At 43.0% G+C, this 24227-nt stretch overlaps 2 protein-coding genes across 3 annotated transcripts in view; one reads left to right on the top strand and one right to left on the bottom strand.

The window, feature by feature from the left end:
* Positions 1-8924: 8924 nt before the first annotated feature.
* On the top strand, positions 8925-11039 carry LOC117729735 (forkhead box C1-A-like). Its single transcript, XM_034531067.1, has one exon. The coding sequence runs from the start codon at positions 9180-9182 to the stop codon at positions 10587-10589; it is 1410 nt and encodes a 469-aa protein (XP_034386958.1). The 5' UTR covers positions 8925-9179; the 3' UTR covers positions 10590-11039.
* Positions 11040-16017: 4978 nt separating this feature from the next.
* The window catches only part of gmds (GDP-mannose 4,6-dehydratase), a 142318-nt gene continuing 134108 nt past the window's right edge, over positions 16018-24227 (bottom strand). The window contains exons 10-12 of one of the 2 annotated variants that reach the window (XR_004609405.1): positions 17676-17744; positions 16370-16482; positions 16018-16322 (exon numbers count right to left, since the gene is read on the bottom strand). Coding sequence is in view for 1 of the 2 variants with exons in the window: in XM_034531337.1 (XP_034387228.1) it covers positions 16420-16482; positions 17676-17744 (132 nt within the window). In the remaining variant the exon portion in view is untranslated. Of the gene's footprint in view, positions 16483-17675; positions 17745-24227 lie in introns of both variants that reach the window. The other variant, XM_034531337.1, reaches the window with a different exon arrangement.

Genomic DNA, 24227 nt, shown 5'->3' with positions numbered 1-24227 from the left:
GAGCGAAGGTCAGAAGATCCTCAAACGCTCTGAATCAATCTCAAGCTGTCACGTTCTGCAACGTCTTCGAGGGCAAGACAGAGACTCAGGAGCAGAGGGAGTCGAGGTAACATGAAAAAACTCTTTTAGTCGACAAAAAAACTCACACGAGGACAAGGAACACACGGAAAGTACAATAACGATAAGGCACAGGACAAGGAGAAGACGGAGACTAAATATACAGGGACACAGGTATGACACGTTAACAGAAACATGGAGAGAGACGAGCAGACAAACCGGCCGACTGGTATCTTCATTGAAAAGAAAATTCAGACTTTTTCTGTTTCTATCATGACTGAAGCCAAGTGATGTCCCACAATGCATTGTCCACTGCTTTGTGCAAATTGTGCTCAATTACAAATGTTACCCAGCCTACTGTATCACTAAATATAATGTATCTTGTTACTGTATGTGTGGAATAACCCACTGATCAATAGGCTAACCAAAAGGGAGTTTATGGGAAAGGGTGTGGCTAATTTCCATAACTGCACTGAACTACCGTTAGGCACGGTTTGACAAAGAGCTGTGCAGGTGTTAAATGGCATGCCTTTGTTAACTAACTGTTATTAGTGCTATTACCCAACACAATACCCATTCATGCATACTGCAGCGATTATAGATAATTGAATAATTTGGGTTATGGTAGTTGTCAAACTATTCTTTGCTGAGTGAGGTTAGTTTGGAAGCAATGATCATTACTTCCTCGACATGTGTGCAGCCTATTATTGATGCTGAATAGTTCCTTCATTGTTTCAGAACCACAGCCGCTACTCACCTTCAATATATGGCAACAATACAGAAACTGTTCATGTTGAAGTGTCTGAATCTTCCAAAACAATCCCATAATTTAGCGTATTGATTTGTTGCCTCTGCAACGTGACGCAATTGTGGCAGAGAAGGACTTTTCCACTCAGACCCTTGTATCGGTCTTAGTTGTGTGTCTGGCATGTCTTGGCCCTCTGTGGGTTCTTTCATATAAACTGTTACAGATTTGATATTTGGGCCATTTTATGATCCAGCTCGGCGTCCACTGTGTCCTTAAGTGCCCGGATAGCACTGAGTTATGCAGGTGTCGCTCCTAAGGACACATGACCAGCTGGGTTCAGGGCAAAACAAGAACTCAGGTAAGTACTTTGTCCTCCACTTATGATGCAATCACAGCAAGTTCGGTCTGTAGATATGTATGGTTTTGTTGATTTGAACAGATCTGTAAAACAGAGTGTTACCACAAATAATCCCACAAAAGTACAATTTAAAGCGTTGTGTTTACCAGAGATGTGTTCATAAGTTCCTTGGAAGTAAGTCATTCAGCATGAAAAAAAAAAGCTTAAACAAATGACTATTTATATAAAGATATTGGAGCCAACTAAGAATAAAACAACTAATGAGTCCACTTACCAACAACGAGGGTGCAGCCTTGTGGTAGATACTAGCTGATGAAGGATGCTCCAGGGTTACAGGAGAGAGCCCAGAGCTGGCCACTGATACAGGAACAGTTTACAGCTGTCAACGAGCAGCCGGCTGCCTCGTCCCAACCACAAGTCAGCAAACCAGAGAGAAAAGAAAAGTTAGGCATGTCTGGCCTTGTACATGAGATACGGGTTGCACCTGTTCCACAGCTCTCTAAGAAGACCACGACAAGTAACAATAACAACAAAGTGGCTGTGCCCAAGAAGAAACTCTGTAAATAGGAAGGGTTGCCCTCCAAACGACCTCCGGTTCCCAGTCTTGGAGGCCATCTGGTGGGCCGCCTGAGTCATCGGTTACAAGGGGGAAAGGAACGAGGACAAGAGGCATCTTGAACATCAACAAGCTTCCTGGGGAAAAGCTGTGGAGTGCGTCTCATCCAGTCCAGAGAGACTTTACTTAAAACCCTGATGAGTTTGAAGATGGCGTTGAGACGCTAAAGACTTCCAACTGTGCAATCTGTGGAGATACGTCTCCTCCTGCCTTCGAGAGAAGAACAAAAGATTCCAGTTGCGATGGCCTGTGGAGTCCACGGCTACCTACAAAAAAAAAGAGGGGACAGGAATAATAAAGCACCAGAAGAAATAGGACCGCATTGGACATGTTCACATTTAGACTGGCCCTGTTCCGACTGGGCTTCCTTCCCAAATGGCAGTCCAGCCGTCAGATGAAGTAAAAGCAGCCGCTATCTCCTGCAGGGTTCACTGCTCCTCCTGTAGCTGCTCTGGAGTCGTCCCAGTTACTGGAGACGAGACGTTTCGGCCAGTCTCTCATGCATCTGTCCCAGTAAGCCTGTCAGCCCAGTAGTCCACGTAGTACCACTCGCTCCATAGACGCAGATCTCTGTCCTGCAGTCTGTCTGTCTCCTCCTCAGCTCCCTTCAGACCCCAGGCTCAGCCCCATCACACCAGTTATTACTGCCACTTTTAACGTGTGCAGTTATTTTGCATATATGCATTAATAGCAGAGTGGGTCCAGTTTTGACAAGTCTACAAGGTGCAAAGTAGGACCTAACTCGTTTTTGGTATTTGTTAAAGATACGATCGGAAGATCGGTGATCCGATCCCCGGCTTCCCAAGTCCTCCAGTGTCCTTTGTCCTGTGTCCCGAATTGGTGTGTGAGTGTGTTTGTGATTGTGCATTTGGATGAGATTGTGATGGGCAGGTTGGCATCATTGATGGCAGCCAATGGATGGCGGATTTACACATTATAGTTAGACTGTGTAAAACCTTACAATAAACATGAGTAAATATATTGATGTTATACATCACATTAAACAAGAGAACTTGGGCTACAAGAATTAGTAAAAAATTTGCACACAACTCAAACACCAACTGAAAGAATTATGAAAATATCATAATTAGCATTTAGTCAGGAGTCAGCCCACTCAGCACGTTTCTGGAACTAGCAACCCGTAGCTCGGTGCTATCAGAAAAAGACAGATAGCAAAAATCAAGAGGACTCCACACAGATTATAAATATCTTTTCAAAATCCTTCTGCACCAAAGCATCACTGAGATATGAGCCAAAGAACACAGCAACATGAATCGATTTAGCGCTTACAGTCACAAATGTTGCTTATTTTTGGCTTTTTAAAAAAAAAAAAACATTTTTCTTCTTCTAATCAACAAAGACTGCTATATTTGGATGTATTGGACAACATACGTAATATACAAGTGAAATATATGGTTTGGTACATGAGAAAATTCATATCGCCCAAATGCCCATTTCGCCTAATTTATCTGTACTAAAACCTCTAACTTTGTTCTGCTTTACTTTTTCAAAGTTTGCAGAGAGACTGGTCACATATTGTGATATGATCTCTGTGGTTTTTGACCTCTGCTGTGCATCCTTCCAAGAGATAATCATCCTGAAAGTGCTTTTTTTCTAGGCGAACCTGGAAATTCAACTTTTGCTGTCTTTCATTTTTATTTACTCTTAACCAGTAACAAATATAACAATATTTACACATCTGAACAAAATCACACATGGTTTGCCTTTATTATAACAACAACATTATTCAAATATCCTTTGTGGTTGCAGAGATACACCCTTTTTAGTTTGGGTGTGTTATTTCGACCAGAAACTTAGAAAATAGGTCGGGGCTTAAAAGGTTAATATGTAGTGTAAAGCACTATTTTTGAGTCATTTCAGCTGGTGCTGGTTTCACCAATTGGAGCTGGTAACTGGTAAGAATCTTAGCCCTGGGGGCAACTTGTGATAATCTGAGATGGGTGGCTGGTGTGACTATAGCTGGCCTATCCCCAAACAAATGCTCAGGAAAACCCAGATTATTGCATATCTGGAAACTGGTGGAAGAAAAGACAGTTCCACTTTTAATCTGCACAGGAGCGTCTTGTGGAATTAGAAAGGAATGGTTGCTTTTGAAAGCTTATTGGAGATATCTAAAAATAGGATATATAATCTGGGAAGAGGGACATAAAGAACTGTCCACTTGTCCCTACCATCTCGCCTAATCACTGACATAATATAATGTCAACAATTTGATTTACGCTGCTTCAGATGATAATAAATCCCCCAGGTGTTACCGTCATGATGTGAAAGGCAGAATTTCTTCTGAAAGATGAGGCTGCTTCACAGAAGAGAACAGAAAGAAAGGAACAAGAAGGAAAAGCAAAGGAAGACCAACCCTGAAGATGTGGGTGATGGGGGTTGAAGGTGATGCACTGGGGGGGGGGGGGGTTCAGCTAGTTGTTAACTGACTACATTGCAAGTAGCAACATGAATAAAGCCACAGGCTAACTAACAAAAGAGATCACGGTAATTAAACTTTCGCTTACCGGATGTGATTACTAGACATTGTCCATTGTCTAATATCTTGAGGGTTTTTATGTTGATGCATCTTCAGTTTCCAATTTATTTCTGAATGGGAAATGTGAAAAACTTAATTTCCATGTTACAAAATCCCGAGGGACACATTGTTTTAGCCTATTTCTGCTAGTTTGTCAATGTTACACAAATGTAAAAAATGTCCAGTATTAGTAACACTGCACAGATTATTAAAATGTCTCATGACTGAACGGAGAACTTAATCCCACCAAACAAATATGGTGTAAAGTTCCAAGGGGACATTTTTCAGTGGATTTATTGAACATAATCTGAGAACATAAACAATTGCATGCTACTGGTCAGTTCCAATGCCGATCTTCATTTCATTTGAAACGCCGTGCAAACAAAAAGATGGATAAGATGTTTGTGTGTGTCATTGTGCGAGAAAAGTATGGCCACACTAACAGCTCAATCTTAAGGAAACGTTTTCTTCAGTCATGGCCTTATTTGGATTTTCAGGGAAGCTCTGCACATTTGTCTGACTGGTCCTAAATGTTGAGTTTAGGGGTAAAAAAAAGGGGGGGGGGGGAACTGCCACACTGTGAGGAGCTTTGTGGCCTTGTGAGCTGCTTCGCCCTCTTCAAACCAGTCTCAGCCGGAGCAAGATTAATGTTTTGCACATGGATGATTGGCAGCTATTTATTTGAAAACCAATTCCAATGTGCTCTTTGAGCGCATGACTTTGAGGTCCTGGGATATTTTGGAAATATGTCTGTGTTTAATTAGGCACTTAATATAAACACTGCCGATGACACACTGAAGTGCCAGTAAAACAACTTCATACTCTATCCATCAGGAGCACAAATTCACAGAAAAGGACCACAAACGGACGTGAGGTCACCAGTAAAATGTAACATTTAAATACTCTGATTTCTCTGCACTTTTAAGGACATTCCTTGTAGAATTGTGGACCTTATTGAATTGAAATTACATTTTTAAATCAAGATGTCCTTTTCTTGCCTTCCCCGTTTTTTGCATGTGCATCAATGTAGCAGCAGAGGGGGCTATGTTTCTATTTAATGTGAGTTTGTTTTTCTGGACTGACTGGCAAGCTGGAGAGACTGGTGGAAACATGTGAGTCCAGTGATGATGGTGGTGGTGGAGACACCTAAACAGACTTTGTCTTACCTGATGAACAACCAGTTTGCATCCGTCCTCAGGTACTTTCCCTCAGTATTGACACGTTTGACTATTTCCACTCCACTATACAAATATTGTACTTTTTTCACTTCAGAATGAGATGAAAGGCGTTGAGAAAATATGTCAAGTTTATTGTCAGGATGTTCAAAAGTTCCTCGCTGGAAAATGTAACCAGAGAAGAAGAAGAAGAAGACCGGAAACTATATTTATTTATTAACTATAGTTGTGTTGCAGATTTTGATCAAAGTTATGACAGATGTCCAAATCCAAAAATAAATTATGATGATTTATTAGGATGTGATAAATACGTCTTGAGTGAAACTTGATCCCAGGGGGTAAATTCACAAGCAGCAGCCTAAACGACCAAACAGTAGACTAAGTTATGTAAAGTCATTAATGCGAGCTCCACCTTTAGCTACAACATTAAAGCCATATACTGCAACAATAAATATAATTAAGTAATAGGCTATATCTCATTTTGAATTGGGGCATTCTGCATTATTACTATGTTTACTTCTGGTAGTAGGCTGTATTTTGTATACTTTCACTTAAAGATTCTGAGCATCTGATTGCCTCCATGCGGCTCTCAACATGGGGATTGTTGAGCCAGTAGCTCACAGCTAACGGTGCTAACAGCATGAACAGTGCAAACAACAATAACAGACAGAGCTAACAGTGTTTACACACACACACACACACACACACACACACACACACAAACACACACACACACTCACAGGGAGAGTGACTTCATTCTCTGCTCAGCGATCCATTACTCCACTCTATCTTTGCACATATGTTTTGATGCTATATTAAAGTTCTGAATGTCAAGAACAGTCAAGCATTTTAAATGCAGGACTTTGTAGCAGAGTCGTTCTACATTATGCTATCTCTACTTTTAGCCAAGGCCTACTAAAAGTAAAAGATCCGTCCGTCGTGCACTTCTACGGACCGACCACTGGGGGGCAGGAGCGTGTCGTCGGCCTCCATGAAGAAAACCTTCAGCTTCTTCTCAGCAGAGTTTCTGGTGAAAACCTATGGACTAAAAAATCGAATTAAGTTAAATGAATCGGTAATTTATAACAAATGAACATCGCTGTAATTATTTATAATATTTACATTGGGGACACCTAGATTCGATGTGCTTTCTGTATTTGGTCCAAGGTTGCTTTTCACTAGAATCTCATTATAAGGACGGATGGAGAGACACGTGCTACAGATTTGAACAGATTTGTCCTGTAACGAATGCCATGACTAATTAGTATTAAAACACACACACACACACACACACACACACACACACACACACAGACACACACACATTTAACCACAGATACCATCTCATGCATGCACCCCTCCGTGGGTTGCTGGTTCGGGTCCCTGCAGGCCGGGTTCCCCTCCACACACAGATGCTGGCAGCAGGGGTCACTGGTCAGTCGACTCACCGGCCGGACCTCACAGGTGACCGGCCGCTCTGCATTTGCTTCTCACAACACATGCAAATCACACAGAGAGCAGCGTGAGACACACGTGTGAGAAGGTATCACTTGAAGCTCCAGGATAGAGATGAGATAAAGAAGCTGACTTGTCCCTCTTTTATTGCATTAGGACTGCAAATCTTTTAAATTATTATTATTATTATTATTTTCATTGTCTCTCATGTATGTTACCAATGAACTGTTTCTGTTGGGTTTTAAAATTAAAAGTTTGAACTAACTCTCCAACAAATGCACAGTCAAGCTTTATGTTAACTTCAAAGCTTCATTGGATTGATTTCTGTCAATAAAGAGATTTAGGGAATATTTTCGTTTTAAATATATTTGCAGAATTTGAAGAATATGCAGATGAATTTTATGAACATATTTAAATTTGGTTGAATCCATAAACTTTATTAGGGCAGTTTAATAAAGATATGTTGGAGCGGTAACTCTTTGGCTACCGTTTTATGGACTAAAGTTGATATTACACCATGATGAAATAGAATAAATGTATGGTTCCATACATTTTGCAAATAAAACTCACAAATGTTGTTCTGATTCATAATTAGTAAAAACAAATTATATAATTGTATAACAGACATTTTTCTTTTTCTTTAAGAGAACAAGCGGTTCTCAACAGGTAATAGCCTAGTCATAATAATACTGATTAAATAGAAATTGAAAATATCTTGAATACAGGAGTGGTAAATCTGTAAACTTCCTTTTGATCACAAATAAATCAAATAAAGATAACGGAAGACAAAGATTTAAACAAAATCCTTAAATAGTGGATATTATTGTATCCTGTTACTTTCATACGAATTGATAATAAACTAATACCAGACTATATATATATATATATATATATATATATATATATATATATATATATATATATATTCTCTGACTGAATAACCCTTACCTTAATTGCCTTAATTGCCTTAATCTTCGTCATGTTTTTAAACAATTGCTTCCATCAGGCTGGGAACACACTGGTGTTGTCTTTGGGCTTTGCAGTCAACACAACGGAACATAACTTTCCAGAAGCCACGGGGGTCTCGATGGCTCTGTTAACAGCCGCTTCAGTGCGAATGGCATTTGGAAGGTCTTCATCTTAAAGGAAAATCCCACCTCAGTCTCAGCAGCCGCTCGCACCCGGGGGACCTTTTTCTCACCCATCTCGACCAAATGAGCTTCATTTAACCTTTAATTAGTTTCTGCACACCGCCCACCGGCGCTGTCGGGAAGCAGTGGCACTCTTTCATGTCCGTGTGTTTATTCAGAGGCTTAACAGCAGCTGATGCGAGTTCCTCACAGGCTGCAGCCTGATGAGTGTCAGCTCGCTTTGCATTCGTAGTTGGTCTAATTACAGGTTTGGGTATCGAACAACATGTTAAACCGTTCATTTGGAAGAGGCCTATAGTATTTCCGGGCCTACGGGGCTGATGTGACACATATAACAGCATATATACTCGTGGGTGGCCGTTTTGGTAAAAGAAAATCCATATGCGCTTTTACGCGGAGTTTTGATATTTGGGAGATGAAGAGGAGGGCGCACCGATTCGGTCCGACGTTTTAAGGCTTGTAAACCCACAATAAACTCAATATTCTCGTTTCAAAAATAGACTAACGAGAAGTTATTTTATTGCTCACAATATGATAGATTAATACAAACATAATAAATGTCTCACAAATTGAGTAATTATGCGGGTCTTTTTTCAGTATTTTAGGCACACCCTTAACAGCATTTAATAACTCCATGGAGGAGAGGGGGAAGAAAGGGGGGGGGGGCGTAGGAGGAGGAGGGGGGGGGGGGGGAGGGTGTAGTAACTTTTGTCGCCCATACAGCTTTTCCACAGGTTCATTTCGTCCTCCAATTGGATGATGGAGCACACTTTCGGGGAGGAGCAGCCCGAGTAGCCAAAAGGGAGGAAAATATGTTGAGGGTAAAAAAAAAAGTTCCTAGCCGCGTAGACTCATGCTCCTCCAGACTTACTTTTAGCCTTCTCAGTTTCCCAAATGTTCACTGCGGCAGCGTGCGCTCTGTCCGGTTCACCGTGGCGAGCTGTGGCTTAAAAATAAAAAAGGGACTTCCAGACGAAACAGAAGGGAGAGAAGACGGTAACAGAATCGGAGCAAACACGCCGAAGTTGTGAGACTTTTTGGAGGGGACGCAGTTTGGGGAGGTTTTACGCATTGCGCAGGATGCAGGGGCGCTACTCCGTCTCCAGCCCCAACTCTTTGGGAGTTGTACCGTACATCAGCAGCGACCAGAGCTACTACCGGGCCGGCGGTGGATACACCGGGATGCCTGCACCCATGAGCATGTACTCCCATGCGGCCCACGACCAGTACCCGGCCAGCATGGCCCGGGCGTACGGACCGTACACCCCTCAGCACCAGCCGAAGGACATGGTGAAACCTCCCTACAGCTACATCGCTCTCATCACCATGGCCATCCAGAATTCGCCGGAGAAGAAGATCACCCTGAACGGGATTTATCAGTTCATCATGGAGAGATTCCCGTTCTATCGGGACAACAAGCAGGGCTGGCAGAACAGCATCAGGCACAATCTGTCTCTCAACGAGTGCTTTGTCAAGGTGCCCCGGGACGATAAGAAGCCCGGTAAGGGCAGCTACTGGACTCTTGACCCGGACTCTTACAACATGTTTGAGAACGGCAGCTTCCTACGGCGCCGGAGGAGGTTCAAAAAGAAAGACGTGCAAAAGGACAAGGACGACCGGGACCGGCAGGGCAAGGACCCCTCGTCTCGCACCCCGGGTAGGGAGCAGGACCCGTTGGAGCAGGGCGCTCATCCGGTGCGGATCCAGGATATAAAGACTGAGAACGGGACGTCGACGCCACCGCAGGCCGCTTCCCCGGCCCTGAGCGCCGTGCCCAAGACCGAGAGCCCCGACAGCAGCAGCAGCAGCATGTCAACGGGCAGCCCGCACAGCGTGCCCTCCACCCGGTCACTCAGCATGGACGGACCCGAGCACCACCAACACCACGGCCAGGGCTTCAGCGTGGATAACATCATGACCACCCTGCGGGGGTCTCCGCAGGCCGAGCTGTCCCCGCCACTCATCGCCCCCTCTCGGACAGGTATCGCCCCCTCCATGTCGCTCAACTACTCCCCCAACCAAACATCCGCATACAGCTCGACGACCTGCAACCAGAACGCCATCTCCTCCAACTCCAACGCGACCTATCACTGCAACATGCAAGCCATGAGCCTGTACGCGGGGGACAGGTCCTCCGGCGGACACCTGGCGCCGTCCACCACGGTGGAGGAGGCTCTGCCCGACTATTGTATCTCCACGACCACCGCGTCCCCTCTCGGACACAGCAACCTGAGCCAGGCGGGCCAGGACGGCCACCACGCGCACCAGGGACGGCTCGCGTCCTGGTACGGGGACCTGAGCCACTTGAGCCCGGGTTACCCGGCGCAGCAGCAGAACTTCCACTCTGTGCGGGAGATGTTTGAGTCCCAGCGGATCGGGCTGAACGGCTCCCCGGTCAACGGGAATAATAGCTGTCAGATGGCGTTCCCATCCGGACAGTCCATCTACCGCACCTCGGGAGCGTTTGTTTATGACTGCAGCAAGTTCTGAAAGCCAAAGTAAATTAATAACTCTTAATATATGTTTTATACTTTTGCTCGTTTGTTCCCACTCCGAATGGACATAAGAGATTCAGAGACCTTTTCTTTGTCGAGACGTGTGTAACACCGAAAACACGTAAGTGTTCTTCCCTCTAACTTGGAGAATTGTTTATAAAGATGGCTCAAACACCAGCTTTTATGACCATATACTGTACATTATAACCTAATATAGTAATTTATTTTTTAGAAAAAAGGAGTGGTTGGATATTGAGGACCAAACACTTTATACGTTTTTTTTTTCTCGAGTTGTGTTATTGCTTTATTTCTCCCAGTTCTTGTATAGAAATAGAGGAGGGGGCTTTGTAGTCTATACTGAATTATTTGATTCATTTTGTATTATTTGTTAAAAACGATTTTGAAGGCATTACATTTTGTTTGTTTAATAAAGTGCCATCTATTTGATCTTAATTTGAGTGATTTATTAGCAGTGAGGAGGGAGCAATCTTTTTTTTTAAATTAGGAGACAGACAGTCAAAATGTGATTGGGGTGAAAGACATTTTTCCTTATTTCTAACTTGTTAAAATGGAGGTCACTGAGGCATTTTCTTTCAGTAAATAAACAAGGAGTGTGTGGCCGAGTTTTAGTGGCGTTTTGGCCTACGCGTATTAAAGCCTCTTGATGAATCAACGTTATTTGGATTGTTTTTAATTCATGAAAGAAAAGAAAGAACCAAATGAAGCAGTAATTAAGGCCCATCGGACTTGTTTGGTTCAAGAAGGAATACTTCACTAAAAGTTATCAGGGGGTCTGCGGCCTATACGTGGCGCCGCAGAGGCCAAACTTCAGCCGTACAGAGGTCACCTCAGACAGTAGAGAGCTGCACGTGCAGATTGCAGTTATTTAACATCCAGCAGCAGCAGCAGCAGCAGCGCGGTGTGAACTCTCTGAAGGCCTTGAGCGAAACAAATCGCTCATTACGAACCGAGCCGGCTTCCGTCTGACTGCTGCTTGTGAATGATGGGAGGTTTTAGCTGCAGCAGCAACAACAACAACACAAGTAAAAGCATGCAGCTGCATTTGTTTTGGGAGTCTTCTGGGGACATTTTGCTGCACGAGCAGGAGCCCACAGGTCCTGCAGATGCACGATGGGGACGGTCTGACTGATGGGAGCATCTGGTTGAGCCTGCTCTGTGCTTTGTGAATTACAGCAACACTGACCTGTTATGACGGACTGAACCATTGCTGCTGTCAGATGTTTATACATTTCAGTGACTCATTGATGACACGGGGCAACCCCCTCCCCTAAAGACCCAGAATATTCAGAAGAGCATTAGGCCATTTTTTGGGTTGCCTCTACGTGTAGGCAGATCCGCATGGCAGCGTGCATGTCGTTATGATCTAGATATCAGTATTAAGAATACTATAAATTCGACACGTTGTATTATTTTAGATAAAAAAATAACCAGGAAAAAGTTCATAATTATAAACCATTTAATATAGCGTAATAGTGAACCATATATACTCTATTATAAATACAATTATTCTGACAACATTCAAATGAGCAATAATAATAACATTCATAATAATAATAATAATAATAATACGAATAACGGTTATTAATGTGAATTATAATAATAATTATAATAATAATAACAATAATTTTGTTTTGTGTTTGTTTGAGCCTCCTCATTTGTGCTCTAAATTAAGCGGCCTTCAGGCTGTCTGTCTCTCTCTCTCTCTCTCTCTCTCCGTGTGTGTCCTCACAAGGCGGAGCAGGCGGTGAACGCACACGTGACTTGTCAATTTCAGGCCCTTTTTGGACGAGATTTTAATGAGTCAGTGAAACTAAAAAATCCAGCGCACGAACGCTCCCCTGGGCCACCAGTCCGATGAGTCAAGCCCATAAAACGGACGTAAACAACTTTGCTGCTGTAACTTCTACAGGGGGTTTAACTGCTAAATTACATTTAAACCTACAACATCTGCCACCTATGAAAGCGGCCGAATAAATAATACAAAAAAAAAGAAAAAAAATAGAGTATTGCTTCTAAACAAACGTCTCTGTGATTGATGGGGCACTCGGGGCTCAGGAAGGAAAATCAGGGCTGAGAATCATTTTTCATTGTAAGGACAAGACAGGAGGAGGTGATGGGGGTCAATGGAGAGGATGTCAACAATGCACTTTAGGAAAGGACGGCGAGAAGCCTGCAGTAAAGCCGGCCACTGCCTTCACTGGGGCCGCGGGCCGCAGACTGGAGCCGGGGGGGGGGGGGGGGGGCAGTTTATAGGCCTCCAGCGGTACAATGAAAAGAGTCCCAGAGGAGGACACGCACGCGCAACGAGCATCGTGCATTCAAAAGATCCACAGTGCGTTTGAGGTACTTTTTTAAAGTTCATTAATTGCCAATCATTTAAAAATACATATCGCCACGCAGGGGGACCGCAGGTGTGTGTGTGTGTGTGTGTGTGTGTGTGTGTGTGTGCGTGCGTGCGTGCGTGTGTGTCGGTGCCTGCAGACGTTGGTGAATTGACCGCGGTGCTCACCATGACGAATCAGTGCTATGTTGCGTTTTAGTGCGGCGGAAAGCAAAAAATTTACAGGAAACAGGTCAGCGGATCCACTGAGGCGGATCTTGCTCAGTTTGGATTTTTAGGAAGATTTTTATTTTTATTTTTTTAACTGAAGCAAAGCTGATTTGCTTCAGAAACACTATTCGTCTCTTATATTGTACTTTTAGCATATTTATTTAGAACTGGAGCCGTAACACAAATATATTAAAAACCTGGAGAGAGGCTGGATAATCGGCGTTCATGGTTTACGTACAAAATCGGAAGAAAATCCCCGGATATTTAATGTAATCTAGCTTTGAGGTCCATAATTATTTAAATTATGAAAATAATGTATTTGATATAAAAAGCTGACAAAAAAGCACATTCAGTATAAGAACAACAGTATAAACAGAATATTGGATTACAGACGTTTAACTTTAAGTGCAGACAACTTGGCCTAACCATTAGACTCTCTCACTCTTTAGTCTGTGTGTGTGTGTGTGTGATGGCCGACATTTAAGCAAGGTGAAAATATACATAACATGTATGTACTCTGATGAATTTCATGGTAATGTTTTTTTTTTATGCGTCTTCTGATATTTGGATGTTTTTTTGTTTTTTTAGAAGAAAACGTTATTTGTATTTTCACCTATTCCAACATTTTACAGCTTGAATCATTGTTCACGTTGACTCATATACGGTTTAATTCATTTTAGTGAAGCTTTGTGAGCTTTTACATTAATTTATTTTATGACCACACGCATCTCTGTGGAGTATTTGAAAAACTTTAATATCGACAATGGAGGAGTCAGATTTGTGTTACTTATTTTTATCCCAATTGCACTGGTGAGCGCATACCAGCTGAAAAAGGAAAATTAATACTCTTTTATTTTTAGGGAAGCATGACATTTAGCCTCTTATATGAAATCATAGTATTTCGCCATCCAGCAGGCATAAACAACCCTATTACGTTATTTATAATATACAATTACAGCACAATTCGAAATTAGTTTCCAGAGGATATGTTTGTATTACAATGAATCAAAAATATGTCCTTTACATTAAACAAGTCTGTCAAAAAAAAAAACTTCCAAGTTTCTTTCTCCCTCTTGTGGACTTGATTTGAGATATTTCCACCCAAAGTAAACCTGCTCATTATCCATTAAATTTCATGAAGTACACTAATATTCTTATCTTTAAAGGGCTTATGGAATCAAAAGTTTAAATTGACCGTCAGAGTCGTTTCATCCACTTTTAAAATGTTTGTTTAGCTGCATGACGGATTTAAAAAAAAAATCTTTGTAATCTTTGTAAAATGTTGTATTGCTTTACATTCGCGGTCCAAATCCAGAGGAGCTTTGCTTTCTTTGAGTGCCAACAGTGAACCTGATCACACGGCCGGCTAATTGTTGTTGAGCAGTGCCGGTGCACCTGCGAGAGGCCTCAGTCTCTCTCTCTCTCTGTGTGCGTGTGTGTGTGTGTGCGTGTGTGTGTGCGTGTGTGTGTGTGTGTGTGTGTGTGTGTGTGTGTCTGCTCTCAGCGCGCTTTCGGGCGCCCAAAACAAGCCCAGAGCCACATCTGTTTCCAATCCAGAGTCCGAGCGGACGCAGCGCGGTCCGGGACGATCAAGGAGCGACTTCTAAACGTCCTGTAGGTGTTGTTGTACCCGGAGACGGACCGAGGCGAGCCCACCAGACCCGGACCCCTCACGGAGACCCGCAGGCCTCCGGACGAGTTCAATGTCAAACCGCTCAAAAACAATGCCAGAAGGCAGAGAAGTACTTTGAGGAACTTCAGGACCACTTGAGCTACTTGTACTTGACTAAAGTATTGATATTTTCTGCTCCTTTATTGCGTGTTTACTGTCATTTTCACTCCACTATTTTTCTGACGGCTTGCATTACTTGCAGATTCACGTTTGGGATATACAATTTTAAATTAGTAAACTACCCAAAATAGATTGGAATAACTCTGGCATACTGCCAGGAGCCATTATGCTGCACATTACGTTTTATTTTTCATATTTAGCTGAGAGCAGCCTTCTTTTACTCACAACTTCAGTGTTCTTACATTGTGTCTGTGTGCTTTTACTCGGGCTTAAGGATCTGAATACATCTCGGGACCTCGCTCGAATGTTGGGCCCCAGACAAGTTATTAAACACGACGCATGCTTATTATAACGTATATATGCATTATATTGATTCGATACAACGTGAGAAAATCACTACATTTATAATTACAGTCACGGACTCATTTTTGCATCCAAGAGGGATGAAACTCTGAAAAGATGACTTATCCCCCCACAAAATATATACTTCTCGTTTTCAGTGTAAATCCACTGCCGACAAGTGGAGGCAAACATCTGGTGTGTGTTTAAAGAAAGAAAACAATATCTTAAATATCTTCTGTACGATGGGAAGTTGTTTCACTGTGTAAAAACACAACGACTATCATCAGGACCAGAGCAGGTCCGGATTCCAGGCTCTTTACGCGCTCACTGCGCACTCTGAATGGGCAGAAAGTCCGCACAGACAAGAGGCTTTTGAGAGCGCAGCTCTGCGCGCGGGGCCCGGGGAGAGACGCACTTCCGGCCGAACACAAGAGTGCAGTGTGCTCGCTAATAAAAAAAAGCCGGAGCGAGCTGAGGGCAGAGAAACGACACGAGCTGAGCCAGCCTACCTCTGCACTACCTGGGCAACACACGCGCGCACACGCACACACACGCCAACACCACGCGCACACACACACGTGCCCTCGGCAGGCCTTAAAAAAAGAAGATGAAAAACACACAAAAGAAACGTATCTCTTGGAAACCTCCATCTTAATATTAATATGAACATCATTCATCATAGTTTTGTTGTCATCAGAAAAACAATAGGACAACATGTTAAGACTAGTCTTTATTATACCAAACAGCGCATGTGTTCATTTACATACCAGTTGATTGCTATTTTCCAACATCAAATATTAATTTTTGAATTTATTCATATTTAATTGATTTCATCCTCTGACATAAAATGCTGACATCTAAATAAATACAGCCATAATCAAAATAAACCAAAACCCATAACCCTGGCCATCAACACACATTATGACATGATCAGTGTGGAAATACAAAAAGGCATCTGTCATGTGACAGCAAAAAAATAAAAAATGCAAGAAATGGACACAAGAAACAAACAATAAATCCCCCTAAATAAAAAAAGGACACAATTACTTTCAACATGTTCAACACGCACCGGAGTGTTAAAAAGTTTCGGTCCTGGGTGGAATGAAGACTGATTTGGACTCAGGCGTTTGGGTTTTTCTTCATTAGCTCGATGTCTGCGTCCACCATCTCCTTCACCAGCTCCTGCAGAGGGATTAGTTCATATTTAGTTACATAAAGGAAGGGGACTCACCTTGAATGAAATTAATCTCTTGACAAAAACACAGCAGAGCCGCTGAATTTAAATGCTTCGTCTGTAGTCATCTACACTGTGGTGATAGTAGGCCTTGCTTAATGAAGACGCCAACTCTATTTAGTATGAGCAACAATTCAATATTATCATTTATTGACCTTCAGACGAAATGTATTTGAAATGTTATATTTTTATACTGCGAAGTATACCAAAAAACATCTTTGAGTGTCAGGTCAGATTTGGGATCAGTTAGTCCACCGATTTCATTCTAAATGTTGCAAATGCATATTTTATTTTCGGCAATGTTCTCGTTTGGCTTCTTGTGTTTAGACTGACATTCTTTTGTTTCATAGAAAACTATGTCTCAAATTAAACTTCTGGTATCAATGTCAAACAATACACATTCCTTTACACACTTCACTATATGACCATATCCTGTTATTGTTTACTAAATGATGTTGTCCAATAATGCTTATAAGTAAATAGTAACGAGATGTAATAAAAAAAATTAAAATAGTTATTTGAGTCCCTGCTTTTACTGTGGAGAATCTTGTCTGGTTGTAATCCAAAACAGTTAAACATAGTTAATAACGTCAGGGTGGTTAATTTTTTTATATGTGGCATTGCATACCTTTGTCTTATTTTGAGATATATTGGAAAGATATTTGATCATTTTGATTAAATTCCATGCCGTCCACCATGGAGTTTTATTAAAAACCTTTCCAATAAAAGGAAGCGGTTTTGTATTCCCTCTCATATAACAGAGGGGGCTCGTATGTGACAGGACACGAGGAATCAGACGTGTATGCCGGGACTCTTTTCTGTTGCTCTTTGATTAGAAGGGCCTCACTCGTCCAGTGATGTCACCGCCTTCATCTCACACCGTCTATAAGAATACAGGCTCTTAGACACTTGGTCCCCTCTTCTTCTTGTTTATTCATTTATTTTTTAGCTCGGTCACAAATCCTTTTAGGCCTTCAAAGATACTATTTAGATCTTTGGACAGTGTCCTTTCTCTGTCACAATTACAGTATATTTCATCAAATCATTCCATGTCTGTACTCGTGTGGCAAAATACCCTCATTAATATCATCATATTGATTCCACCCGCATCGTCCCCGCTCATCAGATGTGTGACACGCACCTCAAAAGTGACCTTTGGCTTCCAACCCAACCTCTGATATGCTTTGGTGCTGTCGCCTTGCAGGTAATCCTGTTAAAAAGAAAGAGAGGAAAGAGAGAGAGAGGGAGGGAAAGAGAGGGAGGGGAGAAAGAAAAACAAATCATCTGTCATGTCGGATCGGATGCCTACGGGGAGGAGAATCCTGCAGCCAGCCGATGTGTCGTCCACACATAAAGACATCCTGGATTTAACTCAATGTCCAAACGTGACGTCTGCAGCAGGATGCAACACACACACACACACACACACACACACACACACACACACACACACACACACACACACACACACACACACACACACACACACACACACACACACACACACACACACACACACACACACACACACACACACACACACACACACACACACACACACTATCTCCTCTCTCTCGGGGAAAGGAGGGCGGTCACAGAGTCTCACTGGCCATCAATCGCCCCTCTCGGCCCCCCACCACCGATCTGTCCAGACAGCCCCTGTCGGTGCCAGAGGATGATGAATTGTGGGACTCTGGTGGTGTAACCCCCAGCCCAGGACGCCCCTCCCCCCCCTAACTCATTTCCCCCCCTGTTGTGTTTTGCACCGGGTTCAAGATCCAGCGAGACCCTTCATGAGACCACCAAAGAGACCGAAAAAAAAAAACTTTCCCCCTGTACGTCCGTTATGTTTGCAAAGTTTCCTTTCTTTCTCTCTCACGTCTATTTCCATCTACATATTAGGGGACAGATTTTTTTTTCTTTTCATCTCTCTGGCATCATCCGTATTAACTTTTTATCAGAAACCCACATGTTGGCCTCGAGGGGTCTAATAAAATGTGATGAATCTTCTTTTTCAATGAGCTGACAATGTATGTTCCTTAATAATGCAGCTAATTCCAAAAGGAACGACGACCGCGAGAAAACCTTGTGTTGAAAAAGTCAACAAATACTTCTATTTTCCTTTCTTTTAAAGATTTTCTTCTTGTAATCTTTAACAGTCGTGGCTTTGGTGCTTTCTCAAGAAACGCGAGGTGGTCTTGCCCTTTCTGTCTTTGTTGTTCTCCGTCTGCATGGAGGTTGTTTTTATGTAAACTATAATCGCCAAAAGTATGTGGACACTCAGGCATTTCACTCGCATGTGATTGCTGAGCATCTCATTCCCAAACCTTTGACATTAATTGCGGCTATAATAGCGGACACACTTCTGGAAAATCTTTCTTCAAGATTTTGAAGCCCGGATGCAGGAATTTGCTTCAATTCAGCCACGACAGCATTTAAGTTGATTCATTTGGTATGTCCATGTGTGTACCATTTGCTGTTCATGGAAAAAGCCAAAGACACATTTCCATTGAAGTGGAAAATAAAGTCCATCTACATATTTTTGCGACACGTAGCAAAATGGAAAAGGAGAAAAAAATGCTGTTATCCTCTCCTTTTGTGTGTTACCGTCACTCTCCAGCATTCTCTAATGAATCGAAGCAGACCTTCCGCACCACAAAGTAACATCAAAAAACATAAAAGTGCCCGATCCCCTCCCGTACCAGCTGGAGGTGAAGACTCTTGGAAGTTCTTCCATCGAAAACTTGGACAAACTTACATGATGACTCTTTTACAGGGCCACACCTGCATTTATTCTAGGGCAATCATTATATTCATACTATTGCAATTATTCATCTCAATTATTCATTATTTAAGAGCCTGTCTTGTCGGCCATGGATGCACGTTTGTTTTTGTGGTATTTTTCCTGTTTGTCCTAATTGCACTGATCAGGACTAGCGCTCCTAATTCCATTGTATTCTGTACAATGACAAGAAAGGCTTTCGATTCTATTTATGGAGCTGACCGAGACCATTATCATGTTGAAACAGGAAGAGGGTTCCCCCCCCCCCCCCCCTTACACACCACACGGTTGCCACAAAGTGGAGGCACATTTTGGGTGCTGTGTCATAACATTTCCATTATTTGGAACCAATATGCTGAGCCCGATCCATGAAAAACAGCCCAGAAGTACACAGGCGGCCATAGAGCGACAGAGAAGAGAGCGGTGTTTTTAAAAAAAAAATCAGACGTTGAACCTCTTGAAAATGTCTTTTCTGGATGATCTTATTACAGAGGAAACGCTCACAGGGACACTGGCATAGTTCAGCCTTTCAGAGAGCAGGGACCCACATCTCACAGGCTCCACGGCGCTGAGTCACAGTCTTCTGATGACACACGCACGGGCAACAAGTACAGGCTGATTCAGTCTGCTCGGTTGTAAACCTGGTTCGGTTCAGGGTGTTTTTAGTTTTGACATCACATATGGTGCACATGCAGCCACAGGCTCTTTTCTCCCCTCCGTCTGCAACGGCAGCACAAGCAGCTCTTTCTCATGTGAGCAGCTCTGTACATTACTCACATCCATTTTTTGGCTCTGAAGCCATAACTGGAAACATTTTCAGACTAATTACCTACAGCAACGAGACATAATTTATCCTGGGGCTGAATGTAATTATTATAGGGTGACTTACTCCACAATTACATGAAATAATCCACTTGCTTCATAATGATGTCGATGATGGTTTGTAATGGAGAACATTTTGAAGCTGGCATAAAAGAAACATGGACCGGTCTCGTCACGAACACTGAAGCCGATCTGAAGTCAAGTGTTACACACAATGCATTTCCTTGGAGAAAATAAACCCTGGTTTAATATTTGTGCGTCTATGCCCCTTGTTGATTGGTTGCTCAATGCAAAGAGGGCGGGTATTATCTTGCGTGAGCCTGTCAGAGGCCAGTGCCAGAAAATGAAAGGAAAACAAATGCAATAAAGTTGGCGTGCTGCAGAGTAGTGAAAAAAAAGACCCTGAAGTAGCGTTTTGTTTAGTTTCTGTCGACATGCATATGCAAATCCAATGAACTGAAACAAACTCCAAATGCCCGGCCGCAACCTCCCGGTCTGAAGAGCGAGGCCATGTGGAAGGGCCTCAAACTTGCATTCTGTCTAATTCTCTGATTGTTTAGAAGTCTATGAGAAAAAGGTTGATTCCTTCCCTCAGTAAAATCACTAGTTTCAAGTTGTCTTCAATAGATGATGCCATTCATTGAGTTATGCTCCCATTTAGAGAGTGAAATCAAATAGACCGTAAAGCAGAGTATGCTTTAGGTTGTGGCTCTGACTTTGTGATTGACAAAACCAAAATGGCGACAGCCTAACGGCTATAAAATGGCACCCCGTGACGTCACTGTGGCTACCTCCACCTCTGTAGTGCCAAAAGACGATGGGACGAGGGAAAGAACGCCACAGGAGAAGACCCCCAGCAGGAGGACCGTCCCTTTAATTCACGCCAGTGACCTTTAGCTACCTGCTGTGTGTACAGCCTCAGTCAAGGTGCCATCCGTCTTTCGTTCACTTCCGAGCAGCTGACAAATTAAAAAATGTGTTTCCGGTTTTCAGTTGAGCTCCAATTGGTTCCGGCAGACTCACAGACGAATGTTTCCCTTTGCCGAACTCTAACTGGTGATTTTGCATCGGCGACCAATACAACGAGTGTCGTCTTGATACATCTTGTGTTTGGAGATGAAGACGTCACTATTCTAGCTGTGCGCCGTCACCTGGTTTTGTTCAGGATTACACGAGCAGATATTAACTGCAGATCAATGACTCCACCACTGGCCCAGCTAAATATCTGCCTGACTGCTTTCTTTGCTTAATAACAGCTACAAGTCAGTGAGAGACCTGGAGACATGAGCTTGGCCTGAAAGTCCAATGTTGAAACTTTTTAAGTTTGTCAAGCAGAATGTTATGTATTGGAAGTTCACATCAGACGCTCGGCGAATCTCGAGATCTTTCTTGATTATGTCCAGATTCTTTAAACCGTGTGAAGCTTGTGATGAGGACATTAAACACTCAGACGTCTGGCACACTTTATTCATTGGATTTCGTAGAAAAACAAGTTTGTATTCCTTCAACTTAGCAAAATTAGCACCAATATGGAATAATTTCAAATGCTACCCAGCGCCAACGGGAAGCGTTGTCCCTCGTGTTATCATCGTAGCAGCCATGCCTGGTCTCTGAAATCTCCATCAGAGCTCGAGAGGAGAACATCTGTTGAAATCAGACTCTTGTGTGCTAAATCTGCCGTCTTAGCACACAACCACACAGTTCAGCATCCAGGAAGCTAATCCGACGCCTGGTCTTTCTCAACCCGGATTTCTGCAGGTGACAGACAATCTCACCCTCACAGATCCGTCTGCAGAGTGCGGCTCTCTGGAAGAAGAGCCGCCTCCAAAACGGCTAACAAGAGCGTTCTGCGGCCGAGTGAACTCACCCCAAACGCAGCATGTCGCAAATAATTCAACACAAACTACTAACAGATGCGGAGGCACAATATAATCGTCATATGGATGCGATTTTGAACCGAACACAACGTCTTTGAGTATATCCTGTTTAAAGCACCGCCCATGTCTGAAACTACGCAGCAGCGATAATAAGTAGAAAGCCGAAGATTAGCCGTGACAAAATGGGTCCCTCTCTCTGTGAGCATTAGAAACATTTCAGAGATTATATTTCAATATGAGCTATACGCCCACTCACCATCTGAGACCATGTAAGTGAGCGTCACAGGCTCTGAGCACTGATGTGTCTCATGAGCAGGAGAAAGCGTACGCAAATCATCTCCTGCGTGAGAAAAAGTGGAGGCCAGAGTTTTATTTGTTATGATGCGTCTGATGGGATCAGAGAAGGCCAAGTGCGGTGGTACACACGAGTATTTGTTTTTGAAAAGGATGGATGAAACTCAATACGACGGTATCCATTAGCTTCGGTGGTTGTGGCTGCAGAAGATCCAAAAAACTAAATGATTCAAGTCGCTAAATTAATTCAAGACAAAGCTTAGAAATAGCAACAAAAAAAAACTAAAGTTCTGATCGGCTGTTTTATAGCGACGCTCCCAGCTAATTAAATGACCTTTTAATGATGTCATGTACAGCGTACATTTTGTTTTAAATTAATCAATTAATTTTAAATCACTTGCCAATTGGTAGAAGTGACCAATTAACTGGGGGACCTCTATGGCTCTCCAAGTGGTGGCCATGCTCCAGTGGCTCACCAGGGACACATGCTGGTCTCTGTTCCACTAACATCTGCTACTCAATGGATGCTCTCGTGGTGGTTGGTGACATTGGGGGATTGCAACATGTTCTTGGCATTTTAAGTTCATATTTCTACCTGTTTTACTTTAGTGGACAGTAAACCAGATTGTCTTTTACATGGTTAATAGTTTTGGAAGGCATTGACACAGAATGCCATCCTGGCATTATGTTGCACCAGGTAAGAAAAATGCTGACATGGGTTATGTTTCCATTTAGTATGAAGTACTTGCTGATATTTAGTTTGATCAGAAGCTGGAAGGGGGTGGAGGGTTGACCTATTATATAGGGCTGCTATTGCCATAACCTGGATGATACAATCTCAAGCTCAGACATGAAAAGTGTTTTTCCCCCCTCCAGCTCACATGTTAAACTTCAGTTTATGCTTGCCAAATACATGGCCTATCATTCCCCATCTCTCCCTTCTTGCCTTTTTTCCTGACGCGTTCCACTCTAATAAAGACGAGACGCCATAAAAAATAATCTTTAGAAATGTAAAAGTGAGAGACGAATAGAGTGTGATCATGGTTCATAAAGCACACAGGCAGTAAAAGGCACTCAGGGAAGGCATTTAACGCAAAGGAATTCTGGTATCACTGCAAGGCCTTTCAATAAATCACACAGCACACCGGGGCTGACCTCCGAACACATAAGGGCACGCACACAAACATGTAGCAGCGTGTGACACACACACACACACACACACACACACACACACGCAGGCGCACACACACTCCTACAGCGTTTGTATGTCGGGAAAGGTAGGAAAAAATGCTAAAATGTCCATAATATCACCGACTACTTACGGGAGACACATCAAACGTTCTTGAGAAAACATCTCCCTCTCTCCCTCTCTCTGAGGGGTGCATGCTGGGAGACTATGATGTGGTTTTGGAAGTCCAGTAGCGCCTCTGGTATTTGTACAGTAGTGGACATGAGGCTGCGAATACAGAGACTTCAAAGAAATGTCAGATACAGCGGCAGAGAATGCTGTGAGAGTCTGGAGCCCACGGTCTCCATGTCCCCCAGCAGACCCAGATGTTCCGACCAGACCCAGAGGTTCTGACCTCGACCTCGCTGGCTTTTTGATGGAAGAACTCAACCCTTATCCTGAGCTTTTTATACCCCGGATGACAACGATGCTATTATAAGAGCGATGGGGACATGAACAATCTCAATTCTCCCTCCAGAACTCCAGCTGCTGCCCACTGGAGGGACATGCAGGCGACTGCGTTCACCCTGCGACCAGGTGTGTGTGTGTGTGTGTGTGTGTGAGAGCTGGTATAAGTGTGTGCAGGTGGGGACACACTCCTAGGAGAAAGAAAAAAAAAATAAGCAAAAAGAGAGAGAGCATCATCGTTCCTAGTTGTTCAGACTAAGAGCCACAAATCTGTCACAATTT

The sequence above is a fragment of the Cyclopterus lumpus genome, chromosome 4, assembly GCF_009769545.1.
Source record: "Cyclopterus lumpus isolate fCycLum1 chromosome 4, fCycLum1.pri, whole genome shotgun sequence".
Lineage (NCBI taxonomy): Eukaryota > Metazoa > Chordata > Actinopteri > Perciformes > Cyclopteridae > Cyclopterus > Cyclopterus lumpus.
Note: the sequence above shows the minus strand (reverse complement) of the source record. Positions and strands in the feature narration are given on the sequence as shown.